The sequence below is a fragment of the Amblyomma maculatum genome, chromosome 6 (assembly GCF_055883805.1).
Source record: "Amblyomma maculatum isolate TAMU_Amacu chromosome 6, ASM5588380v1, whole genome shotgun sequence".
Lineage (NCBI taxonomy): Eukaryota > Metazoa > Arthropoda > Arachnida > Ixodida > Ixodidae > Amblyomma > Amblyomma maculatum.
Genome location: NC_139349.1, coordinates 169,505,717 through 169,530,124, shown reverse-complemented (window position 1 = coordinate 169,530,124; position 24,408 = coordinate 169,505,717). Strand labels below are relative to the sequence as shown.

Sequence of the window (24,408 nt, the reverse complement as noted above, 5' to 3'; positions counted from 1 at the left end):
CGGCTGGCACAAAGGGGCGGTCCCTTTCATGGCATAAGGAGAAAAAATTAGTTGTGGTTTAACTCTGGTTAACAACGCCGGACGCTTCTTTTGCCTGCTACATTATTCCCCTATCACGCCCTATCAGTGCTGCGTTATTGAGGACACTTAAAGCGACACACAAATATGCTATGAAAACCTAATAAACGGCATTTGGTGACACTACATGTCGCCGCATATCCGGCAGCAAAAAACCGAATTATTGCTGAGATATTGCGTTAAGAAGTTGAGGTGTTTTTTTTTTGTTCCCGCCGGTCGAATTCAAACTGTTCTCACATACTACGTAGTAGGGTAGGATGACGCACACTATGACGCAAGAGGGGACTCCGTGATTGCTGATGCGCGGGGAATACTTAGCAGGTGCGTGCCGAGTCATGATTCGATACGCACTTAGGGTAGGCGTATCTGCTGCTCCGAGCTCGTATTTCAGGCACCGCCGGTCCAAAACGCAACTATCCGAGCACGCACGAAGTGCCTGAGCCGAACAGAAATTGAAGTGAACGCGCCGCCAAGTATATTTTTATATTTGCCTTGCTTCATTTTCGTTGCCTTTTCGCCGTCGTTTACGTGTGATAGAAGTATGTTATTATATTCGAGACTACCGCATTCAAACGGGCATCGTAATTCGCATGTGTCAGCCCTTGCGCGTCACGTGATTTGTAGTTGCGAGTCTCGGTTGTGGCGGCGATAACTGTACTCTTTAATACCTTATAACAGCTCTGTTTTCAGTAAGAGTGACTTTTTTGTAACCAGGAATTGGCATTCTATCGATGCAAGCCCCCTTCGTGTCCCTTTAAGAGTATAATCCTCCTCGGCTGTTCAAAGTCAAGCCTCGCAATAAAATGGGCAGCGGTGTCTTTTGGAGGATGAGGCGAGAGAAACGCTGTGCTTTATTCGAATTCATGACCCAGCAAAACACAAGCGGAAAAAATAAGCATGATTTTCAAGATTCCTCTCGTTTCCAAATTTGCGGAGCCCCGATCAAGAAAATTTTCTCCTTGGTTAGCTGATATACAGTCGTGCAATGGTAATTTCGTGATGAGCTGGTTAAAATCGGAACAGGAGCTCGTTTCCAAACACTGCTGGTCCTCCCGCATGCAGCCTGTGTGAAAAGTGCGGGTGTGTGTACTGCGTACGGTAGTTCAGAGGGAGCACAGATGTCTCCTGTTACCTTGCAGATATTCGGAATGCTGGGGGACCCACCATGGCGTCTACACTTCTGATAAGGTGCACCTGAAAGATGGGTCATTTTTACTTATCATTTTTAGCTCGAAAAATTATCGAGGCTATGCACATTGTATACCACAGTGTCGCTGCGACACGCTGGCGCCTCAGAATGCACTCACCACCCCAGTACGAAACGAACATAGCATTCAGTTGATGGTCGCTATATGACTTTGTGTGACGAGCACAATTTCTTGTGTTTTCTGTCAATTGCAGAACCATCCGAAAACGTTATCAACAGTGTGCGAAATCCCATTGATTGGCATTGACCGTGTCCCTGCCGTTGTAAGGGCTGACCAAATGGAGTGTGTCATTTAGATCTTTTGATATTGCTGTCAGGTTGATAGTTGTTTTCTGAATCGGAGCGGTAGACAGCAGACCATTCTTTTAATTTTTGCGTTTTACGGTTGTGTTTTCGCTTGACTCTGTGTAATGTCTCTTTCAAAGCTCGAATAAAGGTTCATTTGTGCGTACTGAGCGGTTTCTTTCCGTTCTTCAGTCCCGTTTGATTCTTTGCCCACGCTTCCGCGTTTTCTCCACCACGCGACCTTTTCCTGTTTCCGATGTCCTGTGTGCGCGCTCGTGTCCGGTATATTCGCGCCATAATGACCAGCTTCCTTGTGCCAATCTGGACCCATGTTACGCCGCTGCGGTCTTGGAGACGCTCGACAGTGGACTTTGTATACTCAGCTGCGGACCACAATAAAAAAACAAAAATAAATCTGCGGAGAGTCGATCTGCATGGCCAGGAGGTGACACACGCTGTTTTGCATGTGTGAGATGGAATACAGTACTCGAACGCAGTCGGCAGGCTGCTTCGAGTTACTGGAGCAGTCATGCCAAAAATCGATGTTGGTTACGTCCAACGGCAACCAGAGAAGTGCTTGTTTTGAAGGTAAGAAAACTTGGTGGTTCGCGTAGAGCACTGGCGTTAGTTATCGGTTTTTAACTTCTCATCGGCAGACTGTCTTGAGCTCAGATAACAAAAGGCCAGTAAGAGGGTTTGACTCGATGAGCACGAATTATTTTTCAGCATGTAATCTATAGCTTATCCGAACTATAATCGGCCCTGCGGCAGTGGCGTTCGACTGCTGACCCCAGCTCGATTGCGATGGCATCGTTTTCATGACGAAATTGAAATTACCCTGGGGCCCTCCGCTACAGCCTCTCTAATAGCCAACTCCACTTAGGGACCTTAAAGGGGTCATGACAGCTAACAGCTGAGAATGAACTGATTATTGCATTTCACTCCACACACGTTAAATTATAAATCCTAGAAATTTGACCTCATTCCGTGCAGTAGATAGTTTTAAAATGAATTTTTACTATTAATATCGGAATCAGCTAGCTTTCTGGTCTGGAAACCATTGGCCGCTGACGTCACAACGAGATATCGTCCCCATGTCGTCTGCTATTCGCGGTATCGGCTGCACCCTTGCATGCACGCTGTGAATTGTGGTCACTGAGTTATTTTTTTTTTTATTCAGCAGAACTATTTTATTCACATATTCTATTTTCTTTGAGAAGCCTTCGCTATAATATGCGACCTTAATGATCCTCGTACTTGTTTTGGGTTTCGTCTAGAGATTGCCGAGGGGGCCGAAATCGACGGGCTCATGCTGTATAATTTAGGCATACAATCAGAAGCATATTATTCTTACGTTATCAGAGTTAGATTGTTTAGCAACAAACGCTTCCACATATAAAAAAGCACGTGTCCAACGTTTCCCTCGGCCGTGTACATGAGCCGCAAAAGTGGGAAGGGGTTATGATTGCTGAGCTATTGCCGTCGATCTTTTGGTCCAAAAACTAAATCTCAAACATGCATACCTTGACGCGAGAGCATACCCTGCGACATTAGAGGAGCAGACAAAACTTTTGAACGAAGCGGTACCTTTTGACTTGCTGTTATATGCGCGTAGACTTATTTTCGGTTGGTAAAGCACTTTTGTAAAACTATGTCTGGCCACGGCCAGCGCACGAAAGCATGTGCCGCCTCCGCCGACCGCTGATCAGTTCCGTCGGCGTCACGAGGCCGAAAACCTCACACTACGGTGATAGGCGAGCGTTGGCCGTACTGGCGTTATCGCCGGTGTAATGCGATAGATCAGTGCGTCGATAAGCTAAGGAACCGTGCAGCCGTGCCTTGTGCTGACGAAATATGCCTTACTCTATATCGCTTTAACATCTTCATCAAGCACTTCTGCATGAGGAACGACCACTGTGTCGATCGTCAAAAAAAAAAAAAAAAAAAAGAGACGTGTCCTTTGATATCGCAGCCTGCATTGCAGATGACGTTCCGCCGCCTATCTTCTGTGACGTCACACGAGCATTTCAAAACTGCTCTCTGGAATATCGGAAAAGGCGGGGTCTCGCAAGAAGCCGCCCGAATTCTCACAGCTGTAGCTAAAATCTATCGCAAAATCACCCTAATTTGGGTCCCAGCACACACATCCGCCCCCGGCAATGAGGCGGCCCATGATTTAGCCCGAGATCTCTACTTCCGGGCAAACGCGGAGCCGCCTGACTGCCAGGCGATGGACGAACGTTTGCAAACCTATAAAGAAATAATGGAAAATTATAGATTAGGAAGACGTCTGATGCCGCCACCGGATCCTAGCTTAAATAATAAAGAGGCCATAGCCTGGCGGCGATTACAAGCCGGAAATTTCCCGAACCCTGTCTGGTTGTTTCACACCCAGATAGATGAGAGAAAAAATGATAAATGTAAAGCCTGCGAAGCAAGGGGGACCCTCGACCATATACTTTGGGAATGCCCTAAGTCAGGGCGCTAGGGACAACATTAAAAGTAGAGAAGCCTGGGTAACCCTGCTGCGAAGCGACGTCCCCGCTGACCAGCAAAAAGCCGTCCGCCTGGCGGCTGAGGCCGCGAATAACCAATGTATATATTCGCCAGTCCTTAGTCGCGGAGGTTCCAGCCCCCGTTCCTCAGGCCTGCGTGCCAGAAGCGGGGAGTAGGGGGCCTCCTAAATCGGTAGAAATTAAAGTTTTAATCAATCAATCAATGCCTTTTGTATGTCGCCGCAAGTAGGGTCGCAGTGTCACCGGGCCTAGTATTGCAGGCCGAGGGAACGCTTTCGCGTCGTCGCCTCCGTCTTTGGCCTAAGCACATAACCACGGCCACTCGATGGAAGCGCACTAGTGCGCTTCCATCGAGCGGCCGTGACATAACCTTCTCGAAAGCCGGTCAGGCTTGAAGGGGGCTGACGTCATTGAAGTTGGACGTGTGCAGCCGCCGCGTCTACGAGGGATTTATTTCATGCGGGTCACGTCCGTGGTGTGTCGATGCTGTCAAATCGCTGAACACGTGGCGTCGCGCTCGACTACGCTGGAAGAGAGATCGGCATCGGTGCCGGCTTTCGCGGGTTGGCGGATTTCGCTATAATCACCCCAGCGACGCACTGAATCTAGGTAACGCTGCTGCACACCTAAATCCCCTTAAATGAGGATGTCAGCAGATGCTTCCACGAAATGTCTCGCTTGACATGCGTTACTGGCTTGGAATATTTCGATGCTTGAAGAAATACTCGGCCGAACAACAGCGTCATTGGCGACAAAGCGTCGAAAAAAAGTTCCTCCCGGGAAGCACTTTTTTCGCGCCTGACGATTTATAAAAGACAATTGGGTGCCGGAAATGGTAGGAAAGCTGTAGTCATCTTCCGTCCGCTGGTTCAAGTTGGAAGTTCCTTCATCGTGAGAACAACAGCATTATGCGCCGCCCTCCATGGTAATCATACTCAAGCTTTTATTGAATAATTGTGTCGCTCTAGCCTGAGTTGCGGAAATAAGAGAGCGGGACAAACTCGGCATCGATTGCACATGGATTGAAACGTTTCTTTTACAGGGCGAGAAATTTTGTTCATCTGTGAAGGAGCACAAAGCTGTTTGTTAGCGGTGAACAAATTTCTTGCATGACACGAAGCGCTTTCTTCGAACGTCTTGCGCGCGTGGCGGGCCTCTTTCTTGCACGTGCACACTTTCGCACTCGTTGCGGGAGAGGAGGGCCTTATCTAGTGGTGGTCGTACCTACTTTTGGGCACTCGTTTTATTGTTTAGATGCAAATGAGATGAATCTGTACATGCTAGGCCCAACCTAAATTTTATTCAAGTTAGAGTCAAACGGCAGGTAATGAGATGCATGAACGTGCTCGGAGGGAATCAGCGTTCGTTGAAACCCTGTTCTTTTCCTTTACAGACTCGTTCGTGAACAGCCAAGAATGGACGCTGAGCAGATCGGTGCCAGACATACGCCTGGTAAGCCATCTCGCGCCGCTGTGTGCCTCTTCACCATCATGCCTTCAGTGATCGAGGACGGGCTAGAGAAGGTGCGCGCAGTACAGGGCGGATGAGAAACCTGCAGAGCTTGACGCGACAGGCACATGACAAGTGAAGGTTAATGTTTTCCAGGTCTTTGCAGCATGTGTAGCTGGAGGGACAAAGAGGTCCAGGAATTGGTCAAGAGCCGGTGAATGACGCTTGGTTCAGTGCCAGGCTCCGTTGGAGCTCTGAGGAATCTAGCATAAGTGGACATCTCACTAACGTTTGTCGTTAGCGTCAAAGTTTTGCAATTCGAGTGTCGCCGACTTGGCCCCCGGACGTCGCATTTTTTCTGCAGTCCTTTCGTTCTATACTCACAGCGTTTTGCAAACGGCGGCAAAGCTCCAATTTCCACTGCGTGGAGCCCCGAATGTCCCTCGGCTGACTGACCGAACGCCAGTCGACGCGGTCGTCCGATACGCGTTACATTCTGAAATAAGTGAATTTTTGGAACTATATATAATTCGCGTGATTTATGGAACGCAATTGTTCGCATAGTTCCCCTACAGTTGTGCGGCACCCTTTTCCCGACCTCTCGGGCGGCGTTCGGAGCAGCGCGGCACTTCGGCGGACTGACGTTAGCTCCTTCTTCGAAGGACTGGATACCCGGCTTTCAGGGCCGTCCAGCCACGGCCGGTCTCGAGGGAGAGCGCGTTTCTCTCTCCCTCGAGACTGGCCGTGGTCCAGCATGTCGAGGAGGGAGGTACACCCCCGACGGCGACGCTTGCAAGCGCCTCCTATGTTTCTGCGTCCCTCTAGGATCCGAGCAGCAATCCCCGCTGCCAAGTAGGATGAAGAATCCCCTGTCAGAAGTTTATGCGAGGCGACGCTCTCGAAGGAATCTTATTTTCTTGACGCGTGCCGGGATTCAAATGCCCAAGCGTGGACTGGCGCCGTAGTGGAGGGCTCCATAAGCACCACTGATGGTAGCCGCACACGGACGCCATTTTGCATTCCTCGGCCACCGCGCGCTGGGTGTTCAAAAGCCGGACTACACGTTTAATTTGCCTTCTCGCAATTATGCTGAATGTGACATTTAAGGATGAATGGTAAGACGGCTGCAATTGAGACCCAAGCGAATGCAGCTGACGTGTAACTACGATTTTAAATTTGAGGACAGTGTTATTGAAAACACTACCTGCATCAAATTTTTGGCCGTGTGGTGAATGCACGTTGAATACCTTCGAGCAGATATTCGCAAAGCGAAAGGAACGATAAATATTTTGAAGCACTTTATTTCATTCAGCCTGAAAAACAACTGCAATACTAGAGAGTTTTAGAATAGGGGGCCCCAAGCTTTGGGGCCCCCAAGGCGTCGAAATGCGCATGCGCAGAACGTAAGGCGCGCTTGGGGTCTTGGGTTAACGCTAGGGGCGGCCCCTATTTTTCGGAAATAGCGTTCGCCCCAAGCCGCCGTTGGGTCGCTTGGGTTACGGCAACATGGCGGCGACCGGCCAAGCGGCGGCCGCTCGCCTCGGCACACATTCGTCGTCACCGCTCCATGGTGTCACGCGTTCATGGCAAACGAAAGGCCAACGAAGCTTATGCTATGTCTCATGATGCCCGCACCACCAAATTTTAGCAATAAAACGCCCTATATTTTCTGATTGCTTCCGGATTTACCGAGCCGCTAGGCCTAGCGAGTTCGCCTCGTTCGATTGCCATGGGGACCAGACGGCGGAAAGCGCGGAAGGTTCAAATGAGTTTTCCCGGCCTCGGCCTGGATTGACAATTGGCCGATTTCGTCTTGTATGACAAAAACAGTTTGTATAACTGGTAGTTTTAATATAGTTTTGTGTAATAGTAGCACTTTTTGATTAACAAAATAGCGTTGTTGGCTCTTATATATTTAAATGCTTTTTCTTGGTTTACCGTCGTGGCGCTGCAATCGACGAACGCAAGCCCGGCTCCGCTGCGTCGGGAAAACCCCTATTCTAAAACTCGCCGCTCGGCTAGCACGTTGCGCCGCCGCACGCTATTTCCTTGGGGGCCCCAAGCCTTGGGTCCCCCTATTCTAAAACTCCCTACTGTCTAATACGCTCACGTCCCTGGTATTCTCTTTTGGTGTGGAGCACCAAAACAAACTTTGAATCAATTTTGAGGCTGCTAAAAAGAGCGCTAAGATCAATCTGTAATTTAAGCACACTACGTCATTTTTTTTTAATAATCGGAATAATTTATGTAGAATGCCGATTCTTACAAAAATTATTGCTCCAAGTATTTCGTTTCAGACACACCGACAGGGAACACTTTAGCAATACCTTCGCCACAAAGGAAACGTGAAACAGTTTCTTTACCACTAATACATATTACCTATGAATTTTCAGTTTGCTACCTTATTAAGCAACCACCCGACTATATATACTGCATGGATACGTGTCATTCTATCGCGAGCTTAAATTATTTTTTTGCAAAGCTGTTCTACATAACATCCTCATATGTGTCGTCTTTAAAAGGATTTCGTTTTATTGCTTTCTCTTGTATTTGCTCTTTGAGTGAAAGGGCTCTTGTATTCTTCTTTGGAGTTGTGACCTTTCTGGCTGGACGTTTGTTCGAGCGGTATACCTAATATATCCTAATATTGTAAATTATTTGACCCGTTTCAGCAATTGGCGGCATTTCATTATTTTTGTTTGCCTTAACAACTGCAGCTAATAATAACAAGTAAAGCAGCACGAGAACTGCAGTCGAATGAAACACCAATTTGCACAATATGTGAGCAATGCTTCGCAGCTGGAACACATTCATTGCAACCGGACCTGTGCATAAAGGATCAAACGAAACCGACTAATATAATAATAATGAAAAAAGAAAGTGTGTATGGAAATATTGTTGGCCATATTTATTATATGCGTGCGACGTCGGTTGCTAGCGTTTCATCAGGCCCACGTCGCCGACAGCCAGGGTTGGTGGATGCGGCGAGGGTGACCTTGAAGAAATCTAGGATGCATTTCTGCGACGCGTTGGCGGACGCAGTGACCGCATTCGGACTGCGCCTCCCATGCTTCTCTCGAGAACAGTATTGATCGGGCTGGCGGCGAAGGTTCTTTCGCAATAGATTGCGACATGTCTGATCCCAGCAGAGCGATGGTGCCCGGCCGTGTTGTTACCAGTGCCTAAAGTCTGGCTCCATCGGTCTCTAGTGGTTCGAACACAGGAGGGAAGGGAAATAAAGAGAAAGCGGGGGCTAAACGTGCTCGCACATCGTTTTATATAACTTTAAAGAGAAAAATCATTTTTCTCCTTCTCGGGTTTTAGCAAATATGTCAACGCCTTTTAAACCTTCCTGAGGAAATACCGAAACAATAGAGAAGGAATTAATTTTCTGACAACCACTGACAAGAAAAAGAGATGACAGCCTGCTTTGTATTCATGCAGTCCTTAAGCAATATTTGAGTGCGGAGGGGTCTCAGACCGCTCTTAAATGCTGAATTTAAGGCCGTGTTGTTACCCTTGGATTGACCGCGTCCATCCACAGCCGAGGTGCTCTCGGCGCTGTCACCAAGGGCCTTACGTCGAGGGGCGGTTGGTGAATTTGTGCGACACGACAGTCCGTTCAACCCGGGGCCTCGACGAGCTGCGCTTTTGCAAACGATGTCGCGGCGCTCGAACTGCACGTGCTACTGATGTGCCGGAACTTGGGATCGGGTTTGCCTGCTCGTGTCGCCTTTTATCCGAAAACCGGATACGAGAAGGGTCGCTGAACGACACGCTGGAATGCGGGGAAGACGCGCTAATGACGGATACACGTGCGCTGTTGCGGGAATGGCGAGGGTTCCCGGGAACGGGAACGACGGACCTGAGGTGGCAAGGAAAGCAACAGAAGGACGGTGGGGCAGAGAGGAACGAGAGACGCTCAACCCAGCCTCGTCTTCTGGGGGACTACTGCCTGAAGATACGAAGACGGCTCGCTAGTCCTGGCGGCGCTCGCCGTGTACACTGTCGCCATCAGCGCCGCCTACAACTATGGCCATCCACGGCCGGTCTCGAGGGAGAGCGCGCTTCTCTTCTCTTACGGCCTCTCCAATGGGGGCTGTTTCCACCGCCCGCCGCGCCTCGGTGGGGTCGCCACCGCCCCACTGGTGCTCTCCGCTAGAGCCGTTCACGTGCAAGGGAAACGCGCGCTCGCTCTTAGCTTCGCCCGCGTCAGTTGAAACCGGCAGGTCCTGGCATTTCACCCCTTATGGTTTATTCAGTTCAGTTCAGTCGTTCAGTCGTGTACCTATGGACCATGTCACGCCACGCTTTCCGGTCTCTCACTATCTTCCTAACATCACATAACTTCATCTGCAGCGCCTCGAGGATGCCATCTAACCATCGCGTTCGCTGCCTACCCCTTCTCCGGCGACCCTCAACCTTTCCCAACATCAAATCTTTCTCCAGGGACTCCTCTCTTCTCATCAGATGACCAAAGTAGCTGAGCTTTAACTTTAGAATTTGACCCTCCAATGAGCAGTCAGGGTTTATGGTCGACAGTATCGACTGATTTGATCTTCTGGCAGTCCAAGGAACTCTCAAGAGTCTTCGCCAGCACCACAATTCAAACGTGTCAATTCTTCGGCGGTCAGCCTTTTTCACAGTCCAACTCTCGCATCCATACATCACAACTGGAAAGACCATAGCACGAGTTATACGGATCTTGGTTGGCAGACTAATCAATGTCTCTGCTCTTTACTAGGCGGTCAAGGCTAACCATTGCTCTCTTTCCCAGAAGCAGGCGTCTGCTAATTTCATGGCTTTATGCAAAGGCCGTAATCAGCATCGAGCATTTATCATGTACGAGAAATAATATACAGTCAACGCGCGCGCGCGCCTTCGTCAGTGCGGCCGTGCACGGTCGAATGAAGCTTCGGGTGCACTTCAACATTTTTTGCCCCTAAGTTTTGTACAAAAATAAACTTACCAGGCTAGGCAATGTGCCTTTGAATGTTGTAAGCAGGTGTAGCGCGACCTGACGTGACTGCATGGTGATCTGCTGGGTGGAGATTCTGTCAACCGCTACCGTTTCCGTTTAGATCAAAAGAGGCACCGGCGAAAATTCATGGCGCGTCTCAGATTCAGAGTAAAAAACAAAAATTTACTCATATAGTTACAATTTCATTTGTCTAGTGGAGTGAGCTGTTCTAGCTTCATTCAAAACAAATGTTGAAAGAGTATATGTAGTCTCGCGACTACTTTTAATGAAGGAAATGAGCATAAAGAGTTAAGCAGAATTGAAAAGAGCGGCAAACAGTAAAAAAATTGTCCTTCGAAGTGTTGAATTCTCAACTCAGTGTTGAATACCTCAAGTTGAATACCTATGGCTACGGGTCCAAACAGTGTTGGACACATCTTTATTGTATTTTCAAGAAAAAGAAAGAAAGAAAGTGCTGATTGAATTAGGATCTTAAGTACTTTGAGAACCTTTGTGTGTAGTAGGTGTACGGCAACTTTTTCAAAAAAAAAAAAAAAAAAGAAACAAAGCTTGTCTAACAGGGCAACAAGCACTGGTTTCAGATAATGGAGTCCACTAGATTATTGTTCTCGTAGAAGAGTGTACTAGTGCCTCCAAAATAAAACGGAGCAGACATACGACCAAAATTTCATTTCGTGGCGCGCCCTGTAAGCGGATGCGCATGTGTTTAGCTTGGATACGTGTGGGTCACCCGGATGTTCAGCTTAACACATTTGGTGTTCGCCTTATCAGCAGCCCGGACGAAGGAGACCGCTTTTTCCCCAAACTCGCGCTCCGCTTTATTTTGTGGGCACTAGTACATGGGGCTGCTTCTTTCGCTAGTTTCAAGAAGAATAGCGCAAGTGTCACACGAGAAGTGGATTAACTTAACAATATATTAACCGATGTAAGCTAAACCGGAATATGTGACAGTGAGAAATTGGATGGCAGGAGATGCCATCACTTCCTTCAATTCCTCAGTTACTGATTGCGGCACAGCAAAAATGACTTTTTTTTTTTTTTTTTTTTTTTGCTCTCAGATGAAACGTCCATCTTGACAATGTAGTCAAGTGCCGCTATAGCTGTTACGGCCCTGGCATCTAGAATGTCGTTCCCTTTCGCACGTTAGCCTTACTGTCCCGAAGAGAAGCTGTGTCTTCAATGAGAATGTCCTTCTTTAACGCTTTAGAAGTTTCTTGCATTCTTTCGATATAGCAGGTGAACTCATTAGTAAGTCACTGCAATCACCTTCATCTTTTATTGGCGTCTTTGTACCACTTCCAGCACAAGTGATGTCATGAATATCAAACTAATTTTGATTGTTTTCATAATAAGCTTAATATCATGTAAAAATTTCAGTAAAACAAGGTTTATTTGCAAAATAAAATAATGTTTATAATACAACACATTGGCTAATATATGCATTATAATAACATTTAAAACTCAACCCTACAACGTTTACTTTGACTGTTATACTAATACTTTATATCATGCAAGCATTTTGCAATTTACATTACATTTTTATGAAATTATTTTCATCTTCGGTGCTATATATAGATGGTTTCGCATCTAGCGCTGAAAGAAGGTTTTGCTGTTGCAGACGAGTTGTTGTCATGTAAGCCTTCAAGAAGCTTCACTGCTCATTTCAGTTCTTTTTTTTTTTTAAATTCCGATTCTTGTACAGGCTTGGGGAAAATTCGGACTAAAATGGACAAAGGTAGCTGCCATATGCCGCAATGTATGTCATATGCTTGTCGACCGTTAGTGAAGCGACAGTGTCAATATAATAAAGACTCCGTTCACATGTGTAGTAAATAACGACGTGCCGCTGCAGCATCTACCTTCTGTGTCCTTTCATTTCGGGGCGGTACTCACCACGAAACCCGCGAGCGACAGCGCGAAATCAGGCAAAAGCCCCCCGCCGTCGCTGAAGCAGACGCGGAGCGAACAGTGAGCAGGTCGCACCCCTTGCGGCGGCGGAGAGCGTAACTCAAGGAGAAAAGTTCCCATTGTTCCCGCGGCGATTGAGAAGGCCGTAAGAAAGGCCGTCATCTCCCACCTCAAGCACCGGATCATCGCAGTGGCGTCCAGACGCAACCTCAAGACCGTCGAGTGAGCGGGGGTATCCAGCTCTGATTAAATGTGTTACTGGCCCTGTTTCGTGTGTGATTCCTGGACTGACCTGACCGGATGCATGCGGAAGCTGTCCTGGAGTCGCGCGGCAAGCGTATACATGTAGTGCGGTCGACACGAACAGCACAATGGGCAGCTGCCTTCCTACGTAAGAAGACTGCTGCATGGCTGCCGATACGCACCCCTTTCTCGGCGAAACGTTGGACGCGCATATATGGCAAGCCGAATGGTGAGGCGCCTGCGAGTCTGTTAGCAAAACAGCGCAACCCTCCTGCCGCATCACCAATGTGCACCCAGTCAAACACTAGTTCAGAAGAAAAACTTGTGCACTCTATAGAAGATTGGCTCGTTTGATTGACACGGGAACTAGCGTGTAACGCAGGTAAGGGACAGAAGGCACCGACGGGGCAGCACGCTTCAACTGAGGTTTTTGAACCCCCTCCCTGTCATTTATCGACGAAGTAAACAACACACAAAATTCAAGACACGTGCTTTTTGACAGATAATCTCTTTAGGGCTATTGAAGGGGTGCTCATGCACTTGGCCCCAGCCTTATCCATGCAAAAATCCTCAAAAGCTAAAGCCGAGAGGTAAAGGCAATGAGCCGAGACCCCTCTGGTATTCATAGTGACTGAACTTCGAGGAGGTTATCAAGAGAAACCATGCATGCAGCACGGGCAAATGATTCTCGCAGATTCACAGAAAGCGTGTAGACGCTTCAAACAAAGCCGGCTTCCGCTTTGCTGCTACCGCCTCTGCGAAAAACAGGACGTCTCGCTTTGAGTGCTCATGCGCAGAGTATTTACGCCGCGAAGATGTGTGGCACGTTTTCAACCGGTTTCCGATACTTCATTTTAGGACAGCAGAGTGAGTACAGACGCCAAAATGTGTCTTTGGAGTTACGAGCGGCATTTGGCAAATTACCTGCATTGCACGAGGTAAATAAGTTATGGTTCAAAATTTTCCCACCATTGATTCAGTTTCGGTTCCAATCGCCGTACGATGGCTGCGAATTTTATAATTCGCACCAACTAAATGCAAGCGAGTTTGGAATCGCGCAAATGAATACGCAGCGATGTCCTGGCTGACACGGTCAGCAGCCTCCCTGCGAGTCAACCCTTCCTTTCCTCGCAGGGTATCGTGGGCAGCCTATCGAGCGGCAAGTCTGCCCTGGTGCACCGCTACCTCACCGGCTCCTACATGCAGGACGAGTCACCCGAAGGGGGCCGCTTCAAGAAGGAGATCGTGGTGGACGGCCACAGCTACCTGCTGCTCATCCGGGATGAGGGGGGCCCGCCCGAGCTACAGGTTTGTCCTACTTGGAAACAGTTCTCGACCATTGACCATGGTCAGTGGTATCCTGTATTGCTCCACTCGGTGTGTGTTCCAGCATTTTAGAGCGCAGCTCTTTGGCGCCCGTTCCTGGCTTTCACGTCGTCGTCACCGTAGTCCCTCGTAACCAGCTCCACTTTCACTCCCATCTTTCTTCCCTCCCTCACGGCGCGATTCAGGTGTCCACAGAAACAAGTGTGACTGATACTGCACCTTTCCATTCCTGTGCGCGATTCAGGTTTTCACAGAAACAAGTGTGACATGTACTGCGCCTTTCCATTGCTGTGAACCAATTATGAAAGACTCGCTTCAGAGCTCAGGTGGAAGACGTGACCATACATGGTACACACTGCAAAGATAAGAGATCCGGACTATCAAAAAACTACATCAAAATATGACTCTTTTCTCTGTGAGTGTGTGAATTCTCGGTTACTGCACACGTTACCCTGCAGTTCGGTATGGGCGCTCACTCGCAGAGAAAGGCATCATATTTTGATGTAGTTTGCGTATATACAGGAGGAAGAAAAACTTTATTTTACGCAGAATTCGAGGCACGCAGGCTTCCTAAACGTTCATGTGATGTTGATCCATGACGTATGCGGCCCGACTGATGGCGATCTTCTGCCTGGCCGGGTCCGCTGACCGCAATGAGGTCTCCCAGTCCTCCCAGGTTCGGAGAGGCCCGGTGGAGGGAGGAGACGTCGGGCGGGATAATAGAATGTGGGTAAGGGTGGCATTGGGATCCGATCGTCCCTTGACTTTCGTGGAATAAGGCCCGGATCCCTTTAAAGGGCCACTGTCCAGGGAAGGCCATTTTAAGCAAAGGAGCCCAGTGTTTCGATCAGGTACCGGAGATAGTCTGTGCAAAATGCTACAGTGGCACGCACGCCGCAAAGCATCGAAAATACAATTCAAAGCTCTCCCATGCTCTCCTTCGGGAAGCCAGCTTCTCAGTTTCCTGCGCTGGCGCGTCGAGCCACAGTAATGACGCACGTATTGCGAACGACGTCCATTGGTCGGTCTCGCTGACTGACGGGGGAAGGATGGGTGTCTACCGCTCGCTGCGCGCCTTTCCCTCGCCACGGCCAGACTGAATCCAGCGGCGCGCGCTCCCTCGGCCGGTTTTTTTTTTATTTATTTATTTTCCGCGTTCGCGGAGTGCCACGCCCCACCTCCCGCCAAACGCGGAGGAGGAAGGGGAATTTGCCTTGCGGAAGCTAGACGACCTCGGGCAGGAGAGTGAAAAACCTTTGCGAGGGAACGGAAGGAGAGAAGCATGACAGAATCGGGTGATTGCGGTGGCTGTAACTGCGTTATTAGTTACTCTTTTCAAAAACATTTTGCGGCCTTACGTTCTAGGGGCGAAGTCTCACAGTCACCGGGGAAGAAAATATTTTCGACCGGAGGGTGGACAGTGGGCCTTTAAAATATACTGCTAGAAATTTGATGCGACGCTTGCTAACTTTGGCTGCACAAGTCAGCTTAAGATATTTGCGAAGGTTCTTTTCGTCTGCAGCATGTGGCATTAGTCTCTTCGCCGCGCAACGTTCCTATAGGCCCACGCGCTGCCTCCCGCAACGATAACTTAATTGCTCTCTTCATTTCTCTGACCACAAAGCTTCTTCAGCTGATGAGCTGCGCTTCAATTTCGCATTAGGAAGTAACATAATCGCCGGCATTTTTGCAGCTTTGATTTTATGTGGCTGATATATGTGGCCCGGATGGCTGTGAAAGAAATTGGCGGCGCCATCGCATTGTCCCCTCGGAGTAACCGCAGGTGCCATTGAATCGAGCGGTGGACGCGCTCCCCCGCAGCTTTGGGGCAAGAGGTGGCTTCCATGTAGGATGGTGGCTCTCCTCTCTTTCCCGAGCGCCAGCCGTTCCGAGAATACAATACAATACAATAAAGTTTATTTCCTGGATAAAAGCTGCCTTCGCAGCTTGACAGTGACCAGGAATCCCATACAAGCAGTAGCAGACGAGGGGGGAAGGAAATCTCCAAATCTGTCATACATACAGCAGTCACATTCAATAACAAAAAATTGAATACACATGTAAACTCACTAATAAGTTTTACATTAAATGGCACAAAGAAAGAAACAGTTAAAATGCGCACTAATTTAAGAGAAAAAATGTCAATTGGGCAAACATTCAGCAATTTACAAACAGAAGCATAAAATCACATTTCAACAAAATATTTGCGCAGCTCGGCTTTTGTGTATCCTATTGTATGTTGATAAGTGTTTAAAACATGGGGCAGGTTGTAAGATAGCATTTGTAATTTATAATCAGTGCGAAAATGTGGTACATTCCATGCATTAGTACTCCTTGTGTGCATGTTAGCACGATGCGTCTCCAAAGATGCTAAGGAAGAATAAAATTCGGCAACGGATGCCTTCGAAAAATACATGATTTGTAGTAACCTATAATCATACAATTGATCAACACGGATAATGTTATGTGCTTGGAATGCATATTTGGAGGTATTCGCATAATCAACATTAGATATTATTCGAACAATTTTCTTTTGCAATACGAGAAGCTTATTTATGTTTGCCTTGGTCATTGTGGCCCACACTAAACTACAGTAATTAAGGTGAGAAAAAAATAATGCGTAATAAACTTGTAGTTTACACTTCATAGGTAGAGTTGCACGACATCGCGAGAGGGCCCCACAGACAGAAGAGAGGTTTTTGCAGATATGTTCAACATGAGCATTCCAGTTTAAATGAGATGAAAAATATACACCAAGGGATTTATGTTCCTCAACAATTTCTATTTGTTGGTTTTCAAACTTCAGTACACAGTTTGGTGTTGTCGGCTTGTTTCTTGCGCGAAATATTACAGCCTTCGACTTTGTAGGATTTATCTTTAATTTATTCATCATTGACTGCCTAGATAATCTATCCAGTAGGTCGTTACCTTTCTCTATTACATCGTTGAGATTACGGCCTGAAAGAAGTAATGTGCTATCATTGGCGTAAATTACAAAATGAATAGAAGGATCTATAGTTCATCATCATCATCATCAACCTGATTATACCCACTGCAGGGCGAAGGCCTCTCCCATATCTCTCCACTTAACCCGGTTCTGTGCTAGCTGCATCCACTTGACCCCTGCGAACTTCTTAATCTCATCCGCCCACCTAACTTTCTGCCGCCCCCTGCTACGCTTTCCTTCCCTTGGAATCCAGTTTGTTACCCTCAGCGACCATCGGTTATCCTCTCTTCGCACTACATGTCCTGCCCATGTCCATTTCTTCTTCTTAATTTCCACTAGAATGTCGTTAACTTGAGTTATTTCTCTGACCCACTCTGCACGCTTTCTATCTCTTAATGTTACCCCTACCATTTTTCGTTCCATAGCCCTCTGGGTTGTCCTCAACTTAAGTAGAACTCTCTTGGTTAGCCTCCACGTTTCAGCCCCATAGGTGAGTACAGGCAAGATGCAACTGTTGTATACTTTCCTCTTGAGCGATACCGGTAAGCTGCTAGTCATAATCTGCGAGTGCTTGCCAAATGCGCTCCATCCCAATCTTATTCTTCTTGTTATTTCCTTTTCATGATCCGGATCTGCGGTTACTACCTGTCCTAAGTAGATATATTCGCCTACTACTTCCAGTATTTCGCTACCTAATGTAAACTCCTGTTCCTTCCCGAGGCTGTTGAACATTACCTTAGTCTTCTGCATATTGATTTTCAAGCCTACCTTTCTACTTTTCCTGTCTAGGTCATCAATCATTATTTGCAGTTCATCTCCCGAGTTGCTTAGCAAGGCAATGTCATCAGCAAATCGCAGATTACTGAGGTATTCTCCATCTACCCTTATCCCTAACTGCTCCCATTCCAAGTCTCTGAATACTTCCTCTAAACAAGCTGTGAATAGTACTGGGGAGATTGTGTCTCCTTGCCTAACACCTTTCTTTATGGGAATTTTGTTGCTTTCTTTATGTAGAACTATGGTTGCTGTGCAGCCACTATATATATCTTCCAGCACTTTCACGTATGGCTCGTCTACCCCCTGATTTCGCAATGCCTGCATCACCGCCGATGTTTCAACTGAGTCAAATGCTTTTTCGTAATCAATGAATGCTATGTATAAGGGCTGGTTATATTCCGAGCATTTTTCTATCACCTGATTGATGGTATGGATATGATCGATAGTAGAGTACCGTTTCCGAAACCCTGCTTGATCCTTTGCTTGATTGCATTCTAAGGTTGTCCTGATTCTATTAGCGATTACCTTAGTAAATACCTTATACGTAACAGACAGTAAGCTGATTGGTCTGTAATTTTTAAGGTCCTTAGAGTCCCCTTTCTTGTGAATGAGGATAATGTTTGCATTCTTCCATGCTTCCGGTACCGTCGATGACACCAGGCACTGCGTATACAGGGTGGCCAGTTTTTCTAGCACGATATCCCCCCCGTCCTTCAGCAAATCTGTAGTTATCTGATCCTCTCCAGCTGATTTCCCCCTTTTCATAGTTTCTAGTGCTTTCTTGACCTCGTCCTTCGTCACTGGTGGAACGTCTGACTGTTTTTCCCTACCGCCAATCTCATTACGGTCCTGACTACTTTGGCTACTGTAGAGATCTGTATAGAACTCCTCGGCTACTTTGACTATCTTGTCCATATTAGTGATGACGTTGCCCGCCTTGTCCCTTATCGCATACATCTGGTTTTTGCCTATGCCCAATTTCTTCTTTACCGCTTTAAGGCTTCCCCCGTTCTTTACAGCATGCTCAATTTTCTCCATGTTATACTTCCTTATATCGGCCACCTTGCGCTTATTGATTAGCTTTGATATCTCGGCCAATTCGATCTGGTCTGTTGGATTGGAAGCTTTCATACTCTGCCGTTTCTTAATCAAATCTTTCGTCTCCTTAGACAGCTTACCGGTATCCTCTCTAACTATCCTACCGCCTACTTCTACCGCGCACTCAGTAATGATATCTCTGAAATTATTGTTCCTTGCCTCTAGGGTAATGTCGCCATCCTCAGTTAGAGCTGAATACCTATTCTGTAGTGAGATCCTGAACTCTTCTGCCCTCCCCCTCACCGCTAATTCGTTGATGGGTTTCTTTCTTACTAATCTATTGCGTTCCTTCTTCAGATTTAGGTTAATTCGGGACCTCACCATCCCGTGGTCACTACACCGAACTTTCCCGATTACCTCTACATCCTGCACAATGGCGGGGGTTGAACACATTATGAAGTCGATTTCATTTTTAGTCTCTCCGTTAGGACTTTTCCATGTCCATTTTCGGTTCTTCCGTTTGCTGAAGAAGGTATTCATGATTCGTAAGTTATTGCGCTCTGCAAACTCAACTAGTAACTCCCCTCTGCTATTCCTAGAACTAATGCCATAGTCACCTACTGCCTTGTCTCCTGGCTGTTTTTTCCCTACCTTGGCATTGAAGTCGCCCATTAGTACAGTATACTGCGTCTTTACTTTTCGCATTGCCGATTCTACATCTTCATAGAAGCTTTCAACTGCCTGGTCATCATAACTACATGTAGGTGCATAGGCCTGTACAACCTTCAGTTTATACCGCTTATTAAGTCTAATTACGATGCCTGCAACCCTCTCATTAATACTATAGAATTCATCTATATTACCCGCTATATACTTATTGACAAGGAAACCTACTCCTAGTTGTCGCCTTTCTGGTAAACCTCGATAACACAGTACATGCCCATCCTTCAGTACAGTATATGCCTCATTCGGCCTCCTAACCTCACTAAGCCCTATGACATCCCATTTCATGCCCTCTAGTTCCTCTAACAGCACTGCTAAACTAGCTTCCCTAGCTAGAGTTCTAGCATTAAACGTTGCCAGGGTCAGTTTCCAATGGCGGCCTGTCCAGCGGAGCCAGGCTTTCTTAGCACCCCCTGCTGCGTCACAGGTCTGACCGCCGCCGTGGTCAGTTGTTCCGCAGCCGCTGGTGACTGAGGGCCGGGGTTTTATGGAGCTTTTATGGAGCTTACAATGTCATTATATAGGTTACAATGTCATTTATATAGGTATTAAACAAAAGGGGTCCAAGTACGCTCCCTTGCGGGACACCACAGCTAATAGGTAAAGGGGATGAAAGTTCATTATCTACAGATACTGACTGGCTTCTTCATGCTCTGGTGTGCCGCTTCTGTGGATGGAGAGTGGATGGAAGTCCCCTTTGAGACGGGGTAGTGATGCTCAACCTTCCTTTTTTTATGCGTTTTAATTTAGACAACCCTTCAACTTTAATGACTTAGTTTTCCCAATGAGAGAAGGACCTTTCATTTCGCCAAGTGGAAAAGATGTGCAAGTTCACGGCCGCAAATGATCTCCCTTCGCCGAATCTGGGTCACTTGCTGTGGCGCTTCATCTGGCGGCCGCCGTACAAATCCTGCCCGTCAGGTCTCCTTTTTCTGGCTGTCTTTTCGATTTCGAAGCAAAGCGCTTTCATTAGCCGCAGTGCGAATGAAACCCGTTTCTAGTTCAAGTTGGTGGGTTGTACGCCGGTGCGCGGTGTGGATGCTACCTGAGCCTCTGACGGAAATCAATGGCGACGGTTGCAAGGTGCGGGCTATATAGTTAATACAAAGACTCTAGAGGGAAAGCTGCCCGTTCAGCCAATGCATTCCAGTGGTGACCGCGTGATTGCCGCCATCATCACACTGTTTAATGGTTGCCAGATGATTTTTACTTGCTAAATCGGGCACATGAATATGGTTTGAAGCTGGCAACGTAGATCGTGGGAAGATGGCGGCATGTGGCTACTGTGCTACTGTTACTACTGTAGAGTAGGTGCTGTAAACAACGGCAGAATCATCGCGTCTGGAGCATTTCTGGTGGTATGTTGCGTCGCGTACCTACTGTAACATCACATAGGTGTCCTGCCTCTTCCGAGTTGTTATCGTAAGGCGGGCTATCCCTGCGATTGTTACGTGCTTCGCATGCATTTCGTCTGTCGAGGACATATGCATCTCCTCTGTGCCCGATCACCTGAAAACACGTCAGAAATTTGTTTTGGCGCAAGACGGCGACCACACTACATTAAAAAGAAAAAAAAAAAACAAAACGGTGACGAATTCCACAGCAACGGGCCGGCCCTTCTTGGTCTATCCGGGATGGCTAGTGCTGCATTCAGTAAATGTCAAAGGGTGCTCGTGTGTGTTTCCTGTTGATTTGCCTTGTGTGCATATTTTTTATTTTGTTTCCTTTTATAAATTTCAAAGGCTTCTTAACTCCTGTGGATCTTGTGCATATTTTTACTTTGCGCTTCGCATAGGATGAAGTTGACATATCTCTTCTGGCGCGGGACAATGTCGCAATGGAATTATCTCACCACAGCATCATCTCCAGCCATTTTAACAGCTTTTTGTTCTTCAGTATACGGAGTAGCAGTTATTTCAGAAATGCGCTAAATAATATCGTCTTTATTACCGCATGTATTAGTGATGCAAAACATTTCTGTAAAACAAATTTAGATGCCACTGAAAACACTCGATCATTCATCTTTTAAAATTAGCATAATATGTCCCCTAGCAGGCTGGGGAAATGGCGATAAGGAAGCTGAATATACTTAAAAATAAACAGGATCATAATGGTTTTTGTGTATCTCATGGCAAGACAGGCACATAGTGGTAAGGCATATCACTGAAGACTTTTTATTCAAGTTGCAGCCCGAAGTTAGGGACTGAGCATTTTAGTCATCTCATAGTGTGCAATTTCACAGCCATGTAGCATTAAACGAGATCATGTAAGTATATCATAATAATGATTCATTCATGGCATGCCATGATGTATATGGGCCTGTCAAAGCCAACAGAAGGCTTGTGGGGCAGTTTTTAGCAGCGTGAGGCAAGTCTGAGCATACATGCCTGTCAGCTGACATAAAAAAATATAATGTAAAACTAAAGATTAAGCAGGAAAAAAGAAAGAGCAGAACAAGAGGGGAAAAAATCAAGCAAAAATCAAGCAAAAACCAAAATCAAGCATAACTTGACTTGCTTGAAAGAAAACTCTAGTTGGCACAGGTATTATTATGAACACCTATTATGAAATTTGCAAATATAAAATGTGGCACGTCTACTCACACGTGAAGCAATATGCCGGATCCTTCTATAGCTGTTGCCTTGCATACAGCGCAGGAAGGCGCCATCGCGATGCATGAAAGAGCAAGCACCTGTTTGCTATAAACTTCTCGTTGTTTCAAGTATCTGACTTGACTTCGAAGCCCTCGAAAATTGAAATTTGAAACCGAAACTCAAAGGGCATCTGCTACGTCTGCTCGCAAACATGGTTTCCAATCGTTCTACATCATTCCTTTACGACCAAGAAGGTGCCTGAAAGATCATATAATGTGCTTGAAACTTGAAAACAATGTATAGAAATTTTCTACAGTCGTGTTACCTGCAGCGGTTTTTAAAACTTTTGTTCAAACCTTTATTCATTTTTTACGCAGTGAGCAGAAACTGTGCTGGCCACAATGGCGACGACCAGTGGGAAGCTCGTTTCCATGGAGAAAGGATGCTCATTTCCATGGGGGAAGGAAAGCTTAGGAGAGGCCCTGACGTCATTTTTTTGAAGCTCCTCCTTTACTCTTTCTCCGCGACGCTCACGTACCTAGGGCCTTTAGCAACGCTGTTGCTAGTGGCCCGAGTTTTCATAGCAACGCGTCACCGTTGCTAATGGCCCGACTTGGCTAACCCTAAATTTTGACGTCACTTCCGCCACACTTTATCCAATGCATTGGGAATGGCAAGGGCCTCTCCTAAGTTGTTTCCTTCCTCCATGCTCGTTTCCCTGCCCAGCTTTCCCTCCAGAGTCTTTGTATTAACTCTACGGTGCGGGCAGTCGGCCATTGCTTGTACGCTCTCGCACAATCTTCAGTGGCACTGGCAGTTACGGTGTGCTGTAGGCAAATTTCCGCGCGACGCATCTTCGCTGTGGTGCGTAGCGACATAGACGACCTCGTTTACCTGCATCCACACATTTAGCCCGTGCATATAGTAGCAGAATTGTGCTTTGCCACATTGAAGTATTTTTGTGGTGCTCGTAGTCGTTGCAGGTGAATCTGCCATATCCTTCGTCCGTTTCTATTTTATTGCGGACTTTTCTAGCACCAACTGTTGCATAATTCTAGTGCATCCTCAGCATGGAGGCAAAATCGAGAGAAATGGCGTTTTCGAGCTGCAATCAACTCATCCTCACAGAGCCTTTTGATTAACTTACTTTCGTTCCTAAAAACGTTCAAGGTGCTTTTGAAAATTTCGCCACATGTAAGCCACGCGTAGGCAATAGACATGCACCCTCGCGAGTTTCTAACCCTCACGAAGCCGTCACGCGGTGGGTCAAATCCGAGACCTCCTACGTCAGACGGCGCAAGGACACGATCACAGGAAAAGAAGGAGCGCCTACGGGTAGTATGAACCAACAGCAAGTGCAACGTCATGTCCTTGTAAGCGAGTGTTTGTCATCTCCCTCTCCACAAACAGACAACCATACATCTGTAGGCTCGCATTGGTTCGCGGTGGTAATACAGCGTACACGTAACAAAAGCACACAAACGCGCCGTACCGCTCAGAGAAAACGTAGGCACGGCCGAAGCTTATCGATGGGCTTGGCTGCATGCGTTTTCCGGCCGCGCCATCTCAGCTTTTCCCAGGTGACGGCTGCAGAACTAAAAATGAAAAAAAAAAAAAAAAACAAAACAAAACAAAAAAAAACAAAAAAAAAAAAAACGATATGGATATTAGTGTGGTCTATGTGCATCTCGATGAAGCGGTAGTTACAAGGTGTAACTATTTGATTTTAGTGGTTGCCTATAAACGCGCCTTTGCGGTTTTCTGGTGCCCTTCATTGGTGGCTGTACCGTATCTAAAATAGTGAACTCAGAAAAACTACTGTATTTGTTCCACTCTAAGCACCCTGTTTTCTTTCACGATCGATATGCCGAAAAGGGGGGTGGGGGTGCCTATATTCGAAAATATAAAGGACCCTCCCACACACACGCTTCGGCTTCATTCTGACTTCGTTACAACTATCAAACAGCTCACGTCATATAAAGCATGCGCGGACCCGTGACATTCTTCCCGGGCAACGCACTGGTAGTGTTATGGGGGCCACTTTTAGCCGGCTTTTGGCGTCCTGTGCCGCCAGCTGTCCTGTATAGCGTACAGATTCGTATGAAAACATTTCAGAGCGCAGCTCTTTGGCGCCCGTTCCTGGATTTCGTGTCGGCGTCGGCCTCGTAACCAGCTCCACCCCCCTTTCAGTCCCCCAGCTCAGTCCCCTCTTCCTGCGTGGCGCCGACCGCGTGTGTTATCTGATTGCTGCGCGCGCTCCCCGTTCGCCGCTGCTTATACCCTCCCTCCCCCTCTTCCTGCGTGGCGGTGAGGGTGCTGCTCTCCGGTTGCCGAAA

The 24,408-nt window shown here is 47.1% G+C and overlaps 1 protein-coding gene across 6 annotated transcripts in view; it reads left to right on the top strand.

Annotated features, from left to right (window-relative positions):
- Window positions 1-24,408, top strand: part of LOC146187381 (centaurin-gamma-1A-like) — a 256,006-nt gene that overhangs the window by 184,507 nt on the left and 47,091 nt on the right. For 5 of the 6 annotated variants that reach the window (XM_084607654.1, XM_084607653.1, XM_084607657.1 and 2 more), the window contains exons 2-3: window positions 5,480-5,538; window positions 13,802-13,975. In XM_084607654.1, coding sequence (XP_084463780.1) covers window positions 5,480-5,538; window positions 13,802-13,975 — 233 coding nt within the window. Of the gene's footprint in view, window positions 1-4,858; window positions 5,012-5,479; window positions 5,539-13,801; window positions 13,976-24,408 lie in introns of those variants that run through there. The other variant, XM_084607658.1, reaches the window with a different exon arrangement.